At 38.8% G+C, this 18348-nt stretch overlaps 2 protein-coding genes across 3 annotated transcripts; both read left to right on the top strand.

Moving 5' to 3' along the window:
• Positions 1–4283: 4283 nt before the first annotated feature.
• LOC108953506 (uncharacterized) lies at positions 4284–8656 on the top strand. Its single transcript, XM_018829502.2, has 4 exons — positions 4284–4948; positions 5337–5403; positions 7378–7794; positions 8088–8656. The coding sequence occupies exons 1-4, from the start codon at positions 4284–4286 to the stop codon at positions 8157–8159; spliced, it is 1221 nt and encodes a 406-aa protein (XP_018685047.2). The 3' UTR covers positions 8160–8656.
• Positions 8657–8694: 38 nt separating this feature from the next.
• Positions 8695–17952, top strand: LOC135618609 (protein TRIGALACTOSYLDIACYLGLYCEROL 2, chloroplastic-like). Of its 2 annotated transcripts, XM_065119635.1 has the most exons (6): positions 8695–9356; positions 14803–15132; positions 15829–15944; positions 17050–17140; positions 17217–17326; positions 17735–17952. In XM_065119635.1, the coding sequence occupies exons 1-5, from the start codon at positions 8856–8858 to the stop codon at positions 17307–17309; spliced, it is 1131 nt and encodes a 376-aa protein (XP_064975707.1). In that variant the 5' UTR covers positions 8695–8855; the 3' UTR covers positions 17310–17326; positions 17735–17952. The 2 variants fall into 2 exon arrangements, with proteins under 2 accessions (XP_064975707.1, XP_064975706.1); XM_065119634.1 differs by lacking the exon at positions 17735–17952 and having other exon boundaries at positions 17217–17699.
• Positions 17953–18348: the final 396 nt, after the last annotated feature.

Here is an 18348-nt window from a genome sequence, read left to right as displayed (position 1 = left end):
TGAACGGGAAAACATTTGCCGCCGTGTTCGAAGAAGCCATCGGTGACATCGACTCGACGAGTACGGACGAATAGAAATGGTACACCGAAGACGACGAAGTACTTGTGTACAGGTGACGGATACGGCACGCAAGTTGAGGTCTTGTGCTTCGCCCATAGCATATACAAGAATCGATGGTGGCGTATTAGCTTGGTAGATTAAGAATCTAGCTTATATAATCCATACATTAAGCTTCGTTTCAATGGAGTATAGCGGTAAAATACTCACATAATTTGGGTTGACATCTCAAGGATCACAATCTTCGGCCATAACACCGGCGTCGTTAACGTATAAAATACTCGAAGGAGTCGATCACATATGAAACTTTGATTATACCCAACCAAATTTACTTTGTCATATCAGAATATATCTAAATAAAAAATAAATATTTTTTTGATAATTCAAAGATGCCTTTATTTTTTCCACCTTTTATTTTTGTCTTCGAATCATCGGAAAATATAGGAGAGAAGAATAGAGACCCTTTTAAATTTACGATCTTTATTTATAATTATAATTTATATTTTTTGATTTTTTGGATTTGTTGGCCTCTCTATCTTTTCATGTCGTTGTATCGAGTAATACATTAGCTCTTTATTCATTAAGGCTTTACAATAATTCTTATTTTAACTAAGACTCCTAAACACACATGCTGCATGGAGATTACACATCCAAAACACATGTTTATGCATTTTTTGGTTTTATTGGAATCTCTACTCCAAATTAATCACACTTCTTTGCACAAAACACATGGTAGACCTAATTATTAGCTAATTATACAATGAGATTCACATGTTCAATAACTATCATTTCTATCACAAACTTAGCTAATTTTTTTTGTTAGCTCATTACAATACAATACATCTTTACATGTAGGTTTGAAGTAGGTGTCAATCATAAACCTTGATGATACCCAAAATATAAATAAAAAGTAAATATTTTTTGATAATTCAAACTATATATAGGATAATTTCTCTATATCCAAAATTATCTTTACCTCGAACAAATCATTAATTTTTATGCGTGCTAAAAAACGACGATCGAGTTTGACATTATAAATAAATAATGCAAGTAATGTGCTACGCATAATAAAATCCTGATTTATTTGCCTGAATTAGATTGGTTTATGTTTGAATTCACCACCCTAGCTAAGCCTAGATTCCTTAGTATTTATATCATCAGCAATGAATCACTAGGGCTCTCTTGGTCAAGAGCTCTACCTCCTCCTATCATTAGGGCAAGCATGGGGGGATGACTTGACCAACTCCAATTATTAATAGATTAAAAAGGACTAAGAAAGCATAAAAGAAGATCCTGTGATCGTAATCTAATATTACTCTATTCAACAAGCATGAATTGGGACATGTCCCACATGTTCTAACCTTTGTATGAGTTAATTAGATTAAAGCTAATATCAATGGGAGGACACCAAACCCACCTTGGCATTGTTATGTGAGACAAGCTAAGCATGGGCTAAGGATTGGTATCATCTTGCTTTGTGTTTAAACCACAAATGATTGGTAACTTAAACATTTAAGATTTTGTTGTTGGCAAGCTTGGCTTTGATCTTACTAAATTATGTTCTAACATGATCTCAAAGTTAGTTTAGTCGATCGAAATCAAATTGAGTTATCTATTGAATCATTATCTTTGACAAGAAATCATATTGAGTTGTCTATTGAATCATTATCTTTGACAAGAAAGTCGTGAAACGTATGATGATTAATTAGTTAATTTTTAGCTTTGAATCTTTAAGCTTTATAGTGACATTTGGAACCATATAGGAGTTGATAATGACCCCATAATATCTGATGCACCATTATATGAGTAATTATGATCGAATTACTTATGTAATTATTGTGTAAAATATTTAATTATATTTTGTTTCTTATTCTCATGTTCATTTATCATATTATAAAAGTCCTCAGGTATATTGTCACTAGGCATTTGATTTAACTTTTTTGAGATTTGATATTAAATTGAATCGCCCGAATTGATTTGTTAACTTAAGCATTGAAAATAACTTATCAAGCCCTTAATATAATTTTATAAGATCCATACGTATAGATTCAACACCCCCATTTTATATCTACTTGTGATATATTTGATAAAAATCATAATTAGATTCAAATTATCTTGCACGTCGAATAATTAAAAGTTAGTTTAGTCGATCGAAATTATTGAATTATTATCTTTGACAAGAAAATCGTAAAAGATATCAAATTGAGTTATCTATTGAATCATTATCTTTGACAAAAAAAAGTCATAAAACATACTATAGTTAATTATTTAATTTTTAGCTTTGAATCTTCGAGCTTTATAGTGACATTTGGAACCATATAGGAGTTGATAATAATCTCATAATATCCCGATTGGATGCACTATTATATGAGTAATTATGATCGAATAACTTATGTAATTATTGTGTCAAATATTTAATTATATTTTGTTTCTTATTCTCATGTTCATTTATTGTATTATAAAATTCCTCAAGTATATCATCACTAGGCATTTGATTTAAAATTTTTGAGATTTGATATTAAATTGCGTCATCCGAATTGATTTGCTAACTTAAGTATCGAAAATAACTTATCAAGTACGACCTTTAATATGATTTTATAAGATCCATACGCGTACATTCAACACCCTCATTTTATATCTACTTGTGATATATTCGATAAAAATCATGATTAGATTCAAATTATCTTACACGTCTAATAATTAAAAATTATTTATTATTATTTAAAAGAATGATCTATTAAAGATTTGATGAATTATATGATTTATATACATTCCGATGAATCTAAACTAATTTAAATATTTGGACCATCATCAACTAAATCAAAAGAAAAACTCACCATTTATAGCAAAAGAAAATGAATAAAAATAATGTATAACTTCAACCTTCATCTTCCTCCTCCCATGGAAGAACTTACCATCTACTTCAGGTCAGCAAAAGAAAGACTATATAATCATGAACTATGGGCCCATCTGCATCATCACATCACATCACACTCAGCATGTTTCTTGTGCAGAAAGAAGTGGATGATTAGCTTATGAAAGCTCTTTGTCACCTTCTTGAAGATTTCCTAAAGTTTGAACTCTTCCATGATTGCTGAACAGTCTGCAGAACACAGATGCAAATATAAGCTTTCTTGTGTATATGGAAATGCAAGCTTGCATGAACAACAATACTCACACTAATTCTCATCATTCATATCTCTAATATCTTTACTGTTAGGAAAAAAAAAAAGGGAACACAAACAATATGTAAAATTGTCTTCATTTTTTTCTATTATCATTTTAAAATAGTATTTATCAGAATTAAAATAATATCGGTGGGAGAAAATACTCAATTTTAGTTTTCTTAAAGTGTTTTTTGCTTGAAATGATTATGGGTTATCGACTTTTCTTTCTTTTTTTCGAATGATAAATGATGAGGGTGTAAATAGTTTAAGTGTTAATCAATGAAACTAATTGATATTCTCAAAATTTATTGGATGAAGTTTTTGTTAAGATATATTCCTATAGAATGAGATATCGATAATTCAGAGTCAATGTTGGATTCTATCAGAGCCACTCTCGAATTGATCTTAGAAGCCAATTAGGTTCGACGAGCGATCCTATAAGAACTACATTGGTAGAGTGCTTGAAGAGAGTTTCTAAAGTTTGCGTACTTGAAGTTTTTGATAATCGTCGAAAGCGAAGAATTAATCTTCGATAATAATTTTACAAGACGAATTTTTGATATGTAAATACGGTGTATCATCATGATTAATATTTATTTTAGGTATAATTGATTTTATAATTACTTAAATTCGATTTGAATATTTATTTTTTCGTTATCATGTAATAATAAATAATACCCTTATAAATTTTATAATATTTAAATCTGAACTTATCGAATTACCTAAATATTGCTGCCTATTTGTGCCTCGGTCGGGTTCATCGGAACCGAAGACCGGTCGATGCGCGGTCGAGCCGGACCGGGCGTATAAAACCACCACCTTGGCCTATCATGGGCTACGCCACGGATCTTAAAGCCAATCCGACGCATCTTATCGAATTCCCCCCCTTGGCTATTTAAAGAGCCCGCATATTTCCCTGAGGACGAAACGGCCCACCGACATTTCAAGATTCCTCCTCGAGAACATGAGCTCGAGGACCATAGCATTTCCAAGATTGACGAGGGTAAAATAGTCCATCAGACGATCTCCCGCCCTGTCGTGGCTCCCACGGAGGAAGAGATGGGGTGCGCCGCAGTCTCCGACGCGGAGCCCGGCACCGACTGCCCACCGCCGGACCCCAACCCCAATCCCCGGGCGCGGCGCCCTCCGGTCCGCGGTCTTCGCCCTCGCCCATTTTCGCTTGAAGGCGCCGCGCTGGCGAGGAAGAAGGCGGAGTGGGAAGCGGCGTGGTTGCTGCAGCGTTTTAAGCCTTATCCCTACCTTCCCTTCCCATTCCGAACCCCGATCCCAAACCTTCATCTTGGATTTAATGATGATCTTGGCCGTGGGGTTCACCCATCCCCGCCGAGAGACACTCTGCCGACGGAGGGAAGAGCGGCTTGTAGGCCGCAACAGTTTCGGCCGAATCCAAACCTTGGTCTTGAATCCCATGGCTTGGCGCCGCCGCCTCCGCGTCCCAATCTTGGCCGTGGTTTTCGCCCATCGACGCCGAGATACCCCGTGCCAGCGGAGATGAGAGCGGTTTGGAGGCCGCGACAGTTTCAGCCGAATCCAAACCCTGATCTTGAATCTCATGGCTCAGAGCAGCCGGGTCCGCGTCCCGATCTTGTCGGTGGCCTTCGCCCATCGCCACCGGGGGTGCCTCCCGGCTTCGAAGTGGAAAAGTTAGCGGTGTGGCGGAAGGCCTTACGACTTTGGGAGCTCACACTGAAGCATGAATCACGGTTATCTCTTCCACCGCCGCTTGCGTTCTTTCTGCCCTAACTTGGTGGATTTTTGTGTTCTTGCCGCTTTCATTTCTTTTATTGTCTTGTCAATTTTGCGTTTGTTGTCCCAACTAAAAAATATCAGATTTTATTTACGCCCGTCGCTTGCATTTGTTGTTCACATTTAGAGTAATTATTTTTTCTACCATTTCCTGCTAGTGTTCTTTGGTTCACTGCTTCTGTATCAGTTTGCTGATTGCTGTTTCCATATGAATCAGTCTGGCTTATACTTTCATGTCTCAGAAATATGTGTTGATGTTCTTCTGATGTGAGTTAAATACCAGCAGCAATTGATCTTTGTACTTTCTTGAATAATTTCATGGTACTAAAATAAACCTGCTTGTAGGGAGATGATTGATGAGGTAGAAAGCCGGAGGCGGGAGCTTAGGCATCTTGCTGAGCAAACCCTGCAGGTTATATACACTTCTTTGCCTTTGTCTATCATTGTCCTGAATGTTTATTATACTTCATGTATGTGTATCAACGCAATTTCTGAGCGTGCAGAAAACGTTTTCTGTATCTCCTTAACAATTTTTCTGTCAGAAATTGGGCCCTTGCAGTGAGAAGTTCATCCACATGTACTATGATCTAATCATGATCTGATTCTTACATCCTCTAATTCTTACAAGTATACACTGGTCCAGTTTTCTTGACACACACTGAATATTGTCCATATGACCTGATCATGATCCTTATTTTGGTACGGATGGCAAGGCCCATGTACTATGTAATATCCAAGGATCTTCCGTCTGGATTAGTTTATTGGTACATCCTCTTGTGGCGGCTATTATGTGCGAATACCACACATGCTACTCTCTGCATGTTGAAGCCTCTGAGATATAGAACTTAGAGTTATAACACAAGGCTCTGTGCAAGTCCGATGATCAATTTTAGGTTAGTGAAGTTTGTGTTAGAAGATGAGGCACAAAGATGGCAGTAATAGTAGAGTCTAAATCATACTCTGCTTCTCAAAATGCAAGGAAAGCAAGAATATGGAGCTAGAAAATGGTATGAATCACCCTTTTACTTGAATCAGTTTATCTTATTCGCTTTTCCGCTTAATATGTTTAGTCTACCAAATGATCCATCACTAATCACCATCTCTTTGGTGACTACAGAGGTATACGTCTATTTCCATTCTCTGACTACTATGTTGATCGGTGTTCTATTTTCCCTTAATAAAATGGATCCAAGAATTGCAGATTAACTATAACACCTTGTAAAATTTATGATTTATTCATCCACCATACTTCTCGTGCCATTTTTTTTAGTTAAGTGGATTGAAGCAAAACTGGGTTAGAGGAAGGAAATTAGGTTATACATTATTGCAAGTTACAATGAACTATTTGGATCTTGACAGCGCAACTGATATTTGTGACCTCACGGGAACTGCTTGATACTCTTCGGTTTTTATCATTATGAGATATCCAGTATAACCATTATTTTTAATATCATTCAAGTCCAAGATGTAGGGGCTGAAACTTCAGAGCTTGACATGGCACGGATTAAAAGTCATCTAGGAAGGGAACTGTCAAGATGACTGTGCCTTTGACTGTGTTTAGAAGTGTTGACTTAAAGACAACATCCAAGCTTTCAGTCTTTTTCGCAAGAAAAGACCATTCTCTGAGTTCTGCTCAAAATATTCTTTTGAATTTGAAGTTTGGACTTAACGGCCAAACTTAATAATGGATTGCTAAGTGTCAATTTGGATAGTTTGCACATGACAAGTCGACTGTTGTTTGATCCATTAGGTTGTTATTTCTCAGCCTGATCAAAATGAGTTAAGTGGTGTTTTTACCATTACATACAAGTTTGAATTATTTGATGGGCCAACAAAAATTAAACTAAAGATGTAATTATGATCGGATGTCACTCTGTGTATGTAAACAGTATTTTTTTTTTTTTATCGTGAGGAGAGGGTGAGGATTGTGTATGTACTATACGGTATATAAATGACATGTGAATAATGTGGTATGTTTTCTACGCCATATATTCTTTATTTTGACATAAATGCTGATTTTCCGACATGTCCAATCTACTATCAAGGGCGTCGATTTGTTATTACATTTTCCCTATCGCATGCCCATATTGATTACAAATTGAGAAATTGAAAATTTGGCTCCTCTTTCCAGATTAGCATAATTAAGTTGTAAGTTTTCGTATTATGCACCTTGATCATCCATTAAGAAGCCTAGATTTCATTTACAATCATGCTGGTTTGTATCTTCAAAAGTATTAAGTTGGCGACTAGTTCAAAATTCTTGTTTGCTCTACCTTTGGCCCGCTTGTTATTGTTCTCCTTTATATGCTGGCGTAAATGACTGTCTATCAGATTTGCACCATCGTCGTCGTCGAATGTATGACAGGAGTTTTCTTTTGCTTTGTAGGGACATCGAGAAAATTCAAATGCTGGAGAAGTTACATGGAACAATTTGACAACTTGTCTGAATGGAATTATGAAGGCAACAGAAGTTGTTATGTGGTCATATTTGATGGTTTGTCAAAATCCATTCCCTCAACAAGTACTTAGGACTGCTCCTTATGTCGATCCTGCATGTACGAATACGAGGAGTATTGATCCCACTCATATGAGTCGAACATTCTCTGAGCATGCCGAGCTTCCGAGTGAGTCCTCTTATTTCATGATCGATCAATTTTCCAGATTTGAGAAGCAACTGAACGAGTGTCACCGGTGGCTTACAAATTTGCATCGACTGCTTATGGCGGGTGCTAGCCAAACATCTGCACATTTGTTGCCTGTTTTCAGAGACGGCCATAATTTCCTCATTCAAGTCGGCGACCAGGTGAGACTCTCAAGTGTCATTCATACGAATTCCTCATTAGGTTTTGATCACATAATCTTTGTTAACTGTCCCGCTATCGTTTCTTTTTAATCAAATTCGCTTTGTATCTGCTGGAACAAGCCATTTTATAGTTGGATAGCATAAAAATGTCAACTGGAAATGTTCCCGGTTCAAGAAAGTTCAATCCTCTACTTATACGTCAACTTTCATTGCCTATGTTGGTTGCTGTTAATTCTTGTAAGTGACTTTAGAACTAGAATGCATATAAACGACTTGGATCTTGTCTGTTCCAGGTGGACGCACTTGATAGAGAGAGTCGTCGGTTGATAAACAACTTGGAATCCGTGCAGTCAAGATTTCGGTGATGAGCATCAAAAGAGTGATCCAGATGGATTTCTTTTCGAGGAAATCAGGAGATCAATGTCCAACGTTATCGAAGACCAATCTTCTGCCGAAGATGTTCATCCAAGCTTCTTCAGTACTCCAATGCCATCATACATGGGTACAATTTCTTCTTCTTCTTCTTCTTCTTCTTCTTCTTCTGTGTCCGCCGCTCCCACGTCTCGCTCGTGGGCAAGCATGTTTAAATCTTCTGATTCTTCCAGCTGACCGGCATGAATCTGAGCTTCCCCCACACCTCTGTATGCAACCGAACCAGTTGGTGTTTCTTGTGTTGGGGTTTGTAACTGGAGCTTCTCCATCGTTCGACTTCATTCTCGATGTTTGGCTCTTCAATTTTCTCCACACCCTCACATGCTTAGCCATGTGGTGGATTTCCAACGGACGGTTGTGGTCGGATAAAACCCGTTTTTGTTGACCACGACTGACTCAATTATCGACCGGCTCGGCTAGGCCCGGCCCGGCCCACGCTACACCTCTATCACCTTTCTCTCGGTTCCCATTTGCTCCCGCTGACCACCTGTTTGGTCTCATTCCCTCGATCGATGTCTCGCGTCACCAAACGCTCTTCTTTTTCTTGCTGCTATCCGGTCATGCTTGCTTGCTAGGGTTTAACTACTTCAATCCGCCGGGCAGAATCTAATCCGTTCTTCGATCTCAAGATGATCGCCTCGGCCAATTCACTGCTGCCGCCGCCGCTGCTGCCGCCGCCGACGTCGTTTCTCCCCTCGGTCGGCAATTCCCCGAATTTCTCCCGTGCTACGAGGAGATTCCTTCGGATTAAGGCTGCTTCCGCCAGCTCCGATGAGAACCGTTCGCCGTCAGCGAAGGGGAAGAGCCCTCTGGCGGTCGTCCTGGAGGTGCCGAAGACGCTGTGGCGGCAGACGATGCAGCCGCTCGGCGACTTCGGGTTCGGGTGGAGGAGTGTGTGGGAGGGCGGGGTCGGGCTGTTCATCGTCTCCGGGGCGGCGCTCTTCGCCCTCGCTATGGTCTGGCTACGGGGGATCCAGCTGCGGTCGCGGTTCAGGAAGTATCAGGTGGTGTTCGAGTTCTCGCAGGCGTGCGGGATCTGCGTGGGCACCCCCGTCCGGATCCGTGGGGTGAACGTAGGCAACGTGGTGCGGGTCGATTCCACCTTGAGGAGCATCGACGCGATTGCCGAGGTGCGTGTGCTTGCATGAGTCTTTCAAGCTTTGCATAGTGCTTGAGGCATGAGCATTACCTCTTTAGTAGCTAGCTCAATGATTTTGGACTGCTTGACATATATGTGCATATGAGTTTCACTGTATAGATAGATGTCCACCATTCAACAGGTTCAAAGAGGAAGATTTAATACATTAGTGTAATCTGATTTTTTGTTGAATTATTGGTTGAATATTAAGGTGAACCAATGAATAATTGATTAAACGCAGGAGGAAAACTGGGAACGATTTGAAAGTTGGCTTTTTTCTTGTGCAAATTGCAACAATTTTGGAACACACAAATAATGTTGTGGTGTCATGGGATGAGAGTGATAACACATATTTGCAGTACAATTATTGTTTCCGGATACACACGGACGACTTCTAGAAATGATATTACCGTCTGATAATCTTTATAATCTTTCAATTGGATACTGATTAAAAGTTGCATGTTTTTTATGTTCATTGTGATGGAAAGTTCTAATTAACCATGTTGCTTCCCAGTGAGTAATATTAATACCTTTCTTATATTTCACTTCACAGCAATGTTGTAGTTTGTTTCACCAAAGGTTTGAAAACGAAACGGACCGGATGCATACCAATTGAAATTTATTGGTTCGAGTATTCATATCCACAGTCTTCCTACTATTGTCTCTTCGTCCCTCCCAAATCCACTCTAGGAATCTTGTTATTTTTCCAAATCAAAGTAGGCTTGTATCTTCCTAATATGTTAAGCTAATATTTTTTGCTTATCGCATGATGTTCAGGACCTATTTATTTCTTGGATTACGTGTCATTTTGTGTCACTGTATTTATGTTTTTTGGTTTGAAGCATGCCATAGGTTTCTCATTCATGCTATATATGCTGAAGATCTAGGGGTAGGCTAGATAATGTGGATCAATATCTCCTAGATCCATATGATTCCTTTTTGGATCTGTGCTAATTAGGCCTACATCCACATACATCTAGGATAGATGTGCATTGATGCAACATAAATTTTAATAGATCTTACCTACAGAATTGTATGTCTAGGCTATCATCAGGCAGATATGACTTAGATATATGGATCTAGCCTAGATTCATATGAAACTAGCCTATTTTCATGTGGATTTAGTTTAGCAGTGTGAGGATTTGGTTTATGCTTGCATAGGTCTAGGTTGTATCCATGTTGATCTACCTAAATTTACACAGATCTAGTTACACAGATCTGGCGTTGATCCCACGCAGATCTGGTCTATATTCACTAAGATCTAGTTTAGCTATGAGGATCTGATGTAGATCCATATGGAACAGTAATTCTAGATTGCATTTCCATTACATAAGGACAAATTAAATTATGTACTCGAACTCATTTTCAGTGGTTGTATGAAAATGACGTGGAGGTAGTAAAGTACGGATTTGTCATCGCGGCATGACCTTCACATTGGAGCACCAACCTGATTCACAATCCGTCTAGTGTTGCCTATGTTAGTTGTGATGGAGGAATGATAATCTCATTGGTGTTTTTCATGTTTCATTATGAGGCAGCATAGTGGCAGTAATGCTCATGATCTATGAGGGAGTATTAGTTTGTGACATTCTAATGGCAATGGTGCTTGTGAGATGTCAGAAACGCTAGAATGAGGCAGTCAATTTTTGCCCAATCCTGAGTGGGGAGGTTAGGATTTCTTGAGCACCTTTTGTAAGAGGCCAATTCCTAATGATATTGATCTGCCCTTTTAAATTGTAGAACTGATCAGAGTACAATCAGATCTCAGGATAATCACTTCATATCTTGATGAAGTGATCAATGAAATTTGCAATTGAATGAAGTCCTTCAAGAAATAGTGAGACTTATATGGTGTAACCCTTATGTGCAAGGGTTGGTCTAGTCCTAGGATAAGCATCATAAATTTCTTATTGTATTGTAACTGAAGGATCATTTTCACAAATCCCTTGATGCATCAAATCAGATTCACAACGCATGATGCATATAGATTTGATGGGTACTGTTACGGTAAGTAACTTTTTTAGCCGTGGCCTCGGGGCCGTCGCGGCTTGGTTCGGGTCCGGATGGCGGTGATCTCGGGCGGCGTCCCTCGGGGTCTCTCGGCGGCCGAGCTCGGTGGTTCGGGTCGGGAGGTCGGTTCGGCAGTTCGGGTCGGCGGCTCGGGTCGACGGTTCGGGTCGGCGGTTCGGGTCGGGAGGCAGCTCCGCCGCAGCTTCGGGAAGAGGCGACACCGTCTCGCACCTGCACACAGGTCGGGTCGGGAGCTCGGCCCGACCCCTCCGACGATCAAGTTAGAGAAAGATGTGGAGGGGATTGGGGATGAGGCAGAAGAAGAGCCTCTGAGTGTTTTGTGTCTGAGTGAGTTCCTCCCCCTTTCTCTTTAGAGTTTGGGGGTATTTATAGATGAAGTTTGATGTTACCTGACGTGGTTGTCTGCAGGGTAGGACTGTACCTTTGGTGGCGTCTGACATTGCCACTGGGGCTGCGTGGGAGGCCGAGCTGCTGCAGGGTATGGCGAGCCTCGGGCAGCGTGTCGCTCAAGGGGTTGCTGTCATGGCGTGTCATATCGCCATTTTTACCCCTATCAGGTACTGTGATAGATGAGATTGGAGAGCACTACATAGTCCAGTGATGACTGATAATGGTGCTAATATCAAGATGACCAATGTAGATGATGGGGGCACAAGTTCATTTTTTTCAAAACACCATGTGGGATCCACTGTATTAGACCTAATGATGATGGCAACATCTTTTGCCATGAAGAGGATCGTGGAGAGATCTAAGTCTTTCCTCTATATCATTGATCTCAACACTAAATTGTTCGAGTACTTGCGTATTACAGATTAAGGAATGACATAATCGCATTGTTTTTAAATTTTATGTAATTGTACTATGTGAAGTTGTAATAAACATTAAACAATTGGCATGGTGTGGGTTACCACCTTAATCCTACGTATCAATATCAACATAACCTTGTAATCGAAGATGACTGGTTGTTTGTTCTTCAAAATGTAATCACTTGATGGAACTTGGAAGCAGACATCTCAAATGTAGTTGATGCGATCAACAAGATATATAGTTATCTTATCTTTTAGTACAATCTTTTAATTTTAAAAACATGAAAAGTTAATTTATTGACCTACCTCTAAGGGTGACAATGTCATGATGGTTCTGACACATTCAGAAGGGATACTTAACATTATGTTGATACGATATGGGTTATAGTAACACATGATTGTGTAATTTTTATCATGTTACGATCAATCAAGCATGTTATTGGAGCTAATTGTTTGATTGCAAGTTTGTAGCTGAGTGGTAATTGAATTATGAAAGATCGATACTTGAGGAAACTTGCAGTGTAGCATCTATCATAGGCCATATTACCTGGCCGTTATGATGGTAACGTGTCTATGTTTTTGTTGATGTGCACCACACAAGGATTAGAGAAATTACATCCACTATAGCATGCATATGAGATTGCAATACCTAGAGTTGGAAAGAGATGGGGGATGCCCATGAATCCATTTGACACTGAATGTTACCGAGATAATCGGGCCTAATGATTGATTGGGTATGTGCAACAAGGAACTAAGACAACCAACTTTTTTTTTCCAAAAGGGTAAGTGGCGAAGGCGGGATTCAAGCCCAGGACCTTGCGATAAACTATCAAGATCTTTATCAGCTAGGCTAGCTAACACCTTCACTAAGACAACTTCTCAATTAGCTAGGATATTCACCAGGTCTTTTATTTTAAAATAGACAGAGGAGAAAGACCAATTCAAGGACCTAGGTCAAACATGTGAATTATATACGGGTTATAGGCAAGTCGTTTATGGGTCGGAGCCCCGTGAGTTAGTCTCAATCAGCCGACCAACATGACAAGAGAAATGGTTTCTAATCGTACTCAATTGATTCATTGCATCGAGTAATAATAAGAAGGATGATGGGACTTCTCCATCAGATTTTGATTTTTGTGAGGTATGTTATTGTAACAATGTGGTGAATCATAACAAATTTATTAGTTACCCTAGGTCCCTAGTATGGGGACATAAACTTTTGTGGACTGAGTAATATTATACCCATAAAGGGCATACCTAGTTTTCAAGGCTCCTACTAATGCAGGGTTTGGGAAGAGCCAAAGTATGCAGCCTTTAAATATTAAAAGAGGTTGCTTTCATGGCTCGAACATAGGTCTTGTATGTCACAAAGAAGCAACCTTACCATTGTATCAATGCCTACCCTCAAATGATGATCTAATGTCATATCATCGGTCAAATTAGTTCACAACCAGTACATTGAGGGCAAAGGGAAGACAATTTATGGCTTTGAGGAGATGAGAAACTTAATTGTGATCAAATTGCACAGAAGATTGTTGTGATGGAAGCTCTCTTAATTTTGTGAGGCACAATTCAATGTGGATGGTTGATCCCAATTTTTGAGAATCCAAAGCTTCACATGGCACACAGTGGTGATGTGGTGTGGTAGTTCTACAGCTCAGCTGCTATCATGGTTGCGTAAATTAATGCTAGTCATATTTCATCGGCCCCATTACAATTGTATGTATCCCACATCGTCAGATAGTGCCTAATACCCTGGTCAAGCTAGAGGCCAAGCTGCCACAAGTATTATTACTATGATTTAACAGTAACATGTATATATCAATATCAGATGTCGTGGGAACAATATCATACATGGACGTATCAACATTATACTATTGATCTCTGACTAATATGGACATAGTAGCCGCCTACTTCAGCATGAGTCCATGACAATCCTTTTGGTGGTAGTACCATTAATAAGTTATGACTTAAATCTTCTAAGTCCATGTATTTACAAAATTTAAATTATAGTTTTATAATACATTTATCATGTGCCATCTTCTTCGAATTCTGGAAATTTTGTACTGTGTGTTCTTTACATATGATTAATATTAGGTCTTATATACATTTTTTCATTCATTGTCGAGACAAAAAAAAAAAAAAACCTACAAAACAAGGTTTCATAGGGAACCACTGGGTCTGGAACCAGCTAATAACCATATATCTGACAATTGACCAATATTAGTACTGGCCTGAGATTTTAGTCATTGGTTTGCACTATTCTGGTGTAGCTAAGCAGAATTAGATTAATTGTGTTGGTAGCTAGTGTTAAATTTTGTAGTGTTTCATGTTATGAGAAGGTTTAAAACGTTTACCATCATCATAAACTGAAATGTAGTAGTTGGTTACTGGAATCTCAGAAGTTCGTCGTTTGTTTTACACAACTTTCAACATCTGAAAAGGTGGGTTACTGATGTGGCTGCAATTTTTACATGTAACATGATGCCTTTTCATGAAGAAATATTGTTGTACACAGAACTGTCTGTATCTGAGCTTCTTAGGTTTGTTGACTCAATTGCAGATTGAAGACTATAGCTTCTTTGACCTTCTTCTTGTCAGGTTGATGATGACAAAATTATTGTACCTCGAAATTCATTGGTTGAAGTGAATCAGTCTGGCCTTCTTATGGAGACCTTGATTGATATTACGCCAAGGGATCCGCTGCCTGAACCTTCTGCAGGTCCTCTTGATCCTGATTGTGCCGAACAAGGCCTAATTGTGTGCGACAAAGAGAAGATCAGAGGACAGCAGGGGGTAAGCTTGGATGCATTGGTAGGTGTGTTCACCCGTCTTGGACAAGAAATGGATGAAATTGGTATTTCGAGAAGCTATAGATTGGCTGAAAAAGTTGCATCTGTTGTAGAAGAGGCACAGCCACTTCTAGCAAAGGTCTGTAGAAAGTTACTTTTTTGTGTTACCTTATAAGTGCATGGTGATTCTGCAAATTGGATATGTTTGATGTCCTCATCTTGTGTTATCCATCACTTATATATGATAACCAAGGCTCCTCACTTCTTCTATCAGATGTTAATCTAGTTTAGTTAGTATTATGATATTTTTTCTTAAATCACTCATGTGATCATTCTACATGAGATCTTAAAAACATGAGGTTTGCCTTTTCTCTTAGATTTCACTGGACAGTTCTCATCATATATGTTGATACTTTTTTGATGTTTGGAAACGATGTTGTAACTGGTAGTTTCACGCGTCCAATCTTAATATTAGATAATGAATCAAGAACAGCGGTGTTGTCTTACGCCTGAGTAAGGTAGCTCTAAGTCTTTATGGCTAAAGCCATGTAGAAAGTATAGTGGCTTTTGAATGTCATTTAAATTTTTTCTGGTAGTTCATGATATCTAAGCAATCTTTGTGCGTGTGAACCAAGGGTGTTGTGCACCTAATACTTTAAAGTTTGCTACACCGACATGAAGTTTGAATAACTTCATTTATAATCTTGATTTTCATTGCATTTGTTTTTGCAGCTTTTTGGTTGTTGTTTTTATTTTGTTATCCTATTCACCAATAAAAAATCAATTTTAAGTTTGTTTTCTTAAATATGAAGAATTTGTAGTAGTGATGCAACAGGTTGAAGGCTTGGCTGAAAGTATTCAACCTTTGCTTGCTGAAGTACGTGATAGCACTCTGCTGCAGGATGTGGAAAGTTTAACCAAAAGTCTAGCCGAGGCAACTGATGGTTTAAGGTATAACCTTTTAAAATCATTGACATAAGGTAGCCCGTCCATTATAAATATTATCAACTGATTGAATAGATATGGAAATACAGATTGCTATTGATATAACATATTAACAATCCTTATACTGTAGTTATGGTAGCAGTATAAGATTTGTGTTTAGATGGTTCTTGTTTACAACTATTAACTAAAATGAGCTGCGAGTGCACAATTCCCTTGCCATTGCTGGGATTGGGGCAATCAAATGCATGCAGCTGTATTCTTGAAAGGAGACTCGCTCATAAAATGTGTTTTGGAGATCTGCATATTGTATGGATAAAAATGATTTACTTAATTTAAAAGGATCCTTTGTTTAAGAGATAAAATCTTGATATGCTCTCTTTATACTTTTGTCATGTTGATCTGTTTTTGAACTCTTTACTCGTGTCCCAGACTTCCAAGTTTGGTACATCCAGAATAGATTTCAACAATTACAACAAGGCTCTGAGGATTAACTATTAGCTTGCAGAATAGGCTTAATTTAGTTTCAGTTCACATAGATTCTGTGAAGCACTAATGCAACTTATTTCAGGAGATAAGCTAACTAGGTTAAAGAAGCTAGCATCTGATCTTGGATTAAGCAGAATCTTACTCCATGCTTTTTGCTATGGCTTGCCTCGTATGCTAGTAGAGATAGATTTCTGGATGAGCATGACAGGCTAGAAATTGATTTATTTTGCTTTAAACTTCAGTGTTCTTCTCATACCTTTCTAACTTGACAGTTTCTAGTACCTTGTGGTTGCACCTGAAACCTATATTTCCTTGGAACTTAATCCTTCAGTCAACTTGATGATCCTCAGAAGGTTTATATTTGAGGGAGTTGGTAGTTTGTGATAAAGTTGGAGGCCTATTTATGTTTGTTTTTTTTCATCTTTTTGTACTTGTCTTGATTTGCAGATTTTATTATTTTTGGTTATGTTTAATATTCTGTTATGTTAATTTAGATAGAAGCTAAGGTTTAGGCTATACAATAAAAAACCTTTCTTCATGAGGAACCTTGCTTTATGTCTACAACCTTGGAGTTTTATGTGCCAGGCATGCACATCTATCCTCACCAACTTTTGTCATCTTGTAGGAAGGTTCAGTCTGCCATCCTAACTCCTGAGAATGTTGACCTAATTAGGCAATCTGTTTACACCCTCATATTTACCTTAAAGAATATTGAGGTGAGGCATCCTCGCTCTCTTTCTGAGCCCTATTTCTTAACAACACAGTCCTTGTAATTACTACTTGTGTTTTCAGAGTATTAGCTCAGACATCTCGGGCTTCACGGGCGATGAGACTACAAGGAGAAATTTGAAGTTGTTAATCAAGTCTCTCAGCCGGCTTTTATGATCATTTGCTGAAACCAGGTTTTTCCTCGGCTCTATCTTATGGAATTTTCAACAAAGAATATGTTTGAGGAAGGCGGAAATGAGTACGTAAAACAGTATCTCAAATCTGTCTCGACGTTCAGTATCTCATATCTGTCATTCAGAGAGATGCATCAGATAATGCAATCAAAAAATTTTTTTTTTCAAAGAATGAAGTTTTGTCGGATGATGAGTCGTTGTCCGGCTTCCCCCATCTAGTTACCTTTCTTTTATCATGTCACTTAGTCAAATTGTTGAACTATTGATTTCATACTCTGCTTTGGAAATCCAGATTTTTAGATGTATTTAAAAAAAAAAAAAAGAAAATGTTTTGACTGTAACAATCATAGTTATGTAGAACTTTGTTTCCTTAGCGATGTCACCACTGTTTCACCGTCTTCTTCACAGGTTGCGGGAATCAAACAGTACCCTAAATATCATGCTTGGAATATTAATTCAGCCCAGCCCAGCTTAGGTTGTGATTGTATTCTTTGCTGCTTCAGTATGTGTCAGTGAGTTCTGCAGGTGCCATTCCCGATCTCTTTGAGATGTTGATTTTTTGTGTCCTAGGATTCATGCATTCTTCTTGATCTCGAGCTTCACACCTGCTTTATCGGTCTTCTTTTGATCTTGTGTTCATGTGTTGGCCCGTCACCATGATTATGGTGTCATGCACCATCCTGCTCCCATCACAAATGGTTGCCTTTTACTATCCATCTTCTCGCTGAGAAATCTGCCACGGAAACGTACCCCAAGACAGGATGATCTTCTAATTATGCAACCAAGTAAAATGGTCGTTTACATGCCACCCTCTGTCATCCGATGGGATGAGATGTTCCATTTCCGGTGCGTTCTTCCTGACAAGAACGAAATCGAGCGTCCCCTTCCGACACCGCCTTTGGTGTGTGGGCCACCATGGCGCTTTATCCACGATCGGAGCCAAAAGTGTGGGCCCTCGACCACTTTGACTGGTCACCCTTTTTCCCACCGCCTGACGCGTGTCATTCCATCATTTCATCCAT

The sequence above is a fragment of the Musa acuminata genome, chromosome BXJ2-8 (genome assembly GCF_036884655.1).
Source record: "Musa acuminata AAA Group cultivar baxijiao chromosome BXJ2-8, Cavendish_Baxijiao_AAA, whole genome shotgun sequence".
Taxonomy (NCBI): Eukaryota; Viridiplantae; Streptophyta; class Magnoliopsida; order Zingiberales; family Musaceae; genus Musa; species Musa acuminata.
The sequence above is the reverse complement of the archived record's forward strand: the minus strand, read 5'-3'. Positions and strand labels throughout refer to the sequence as shown.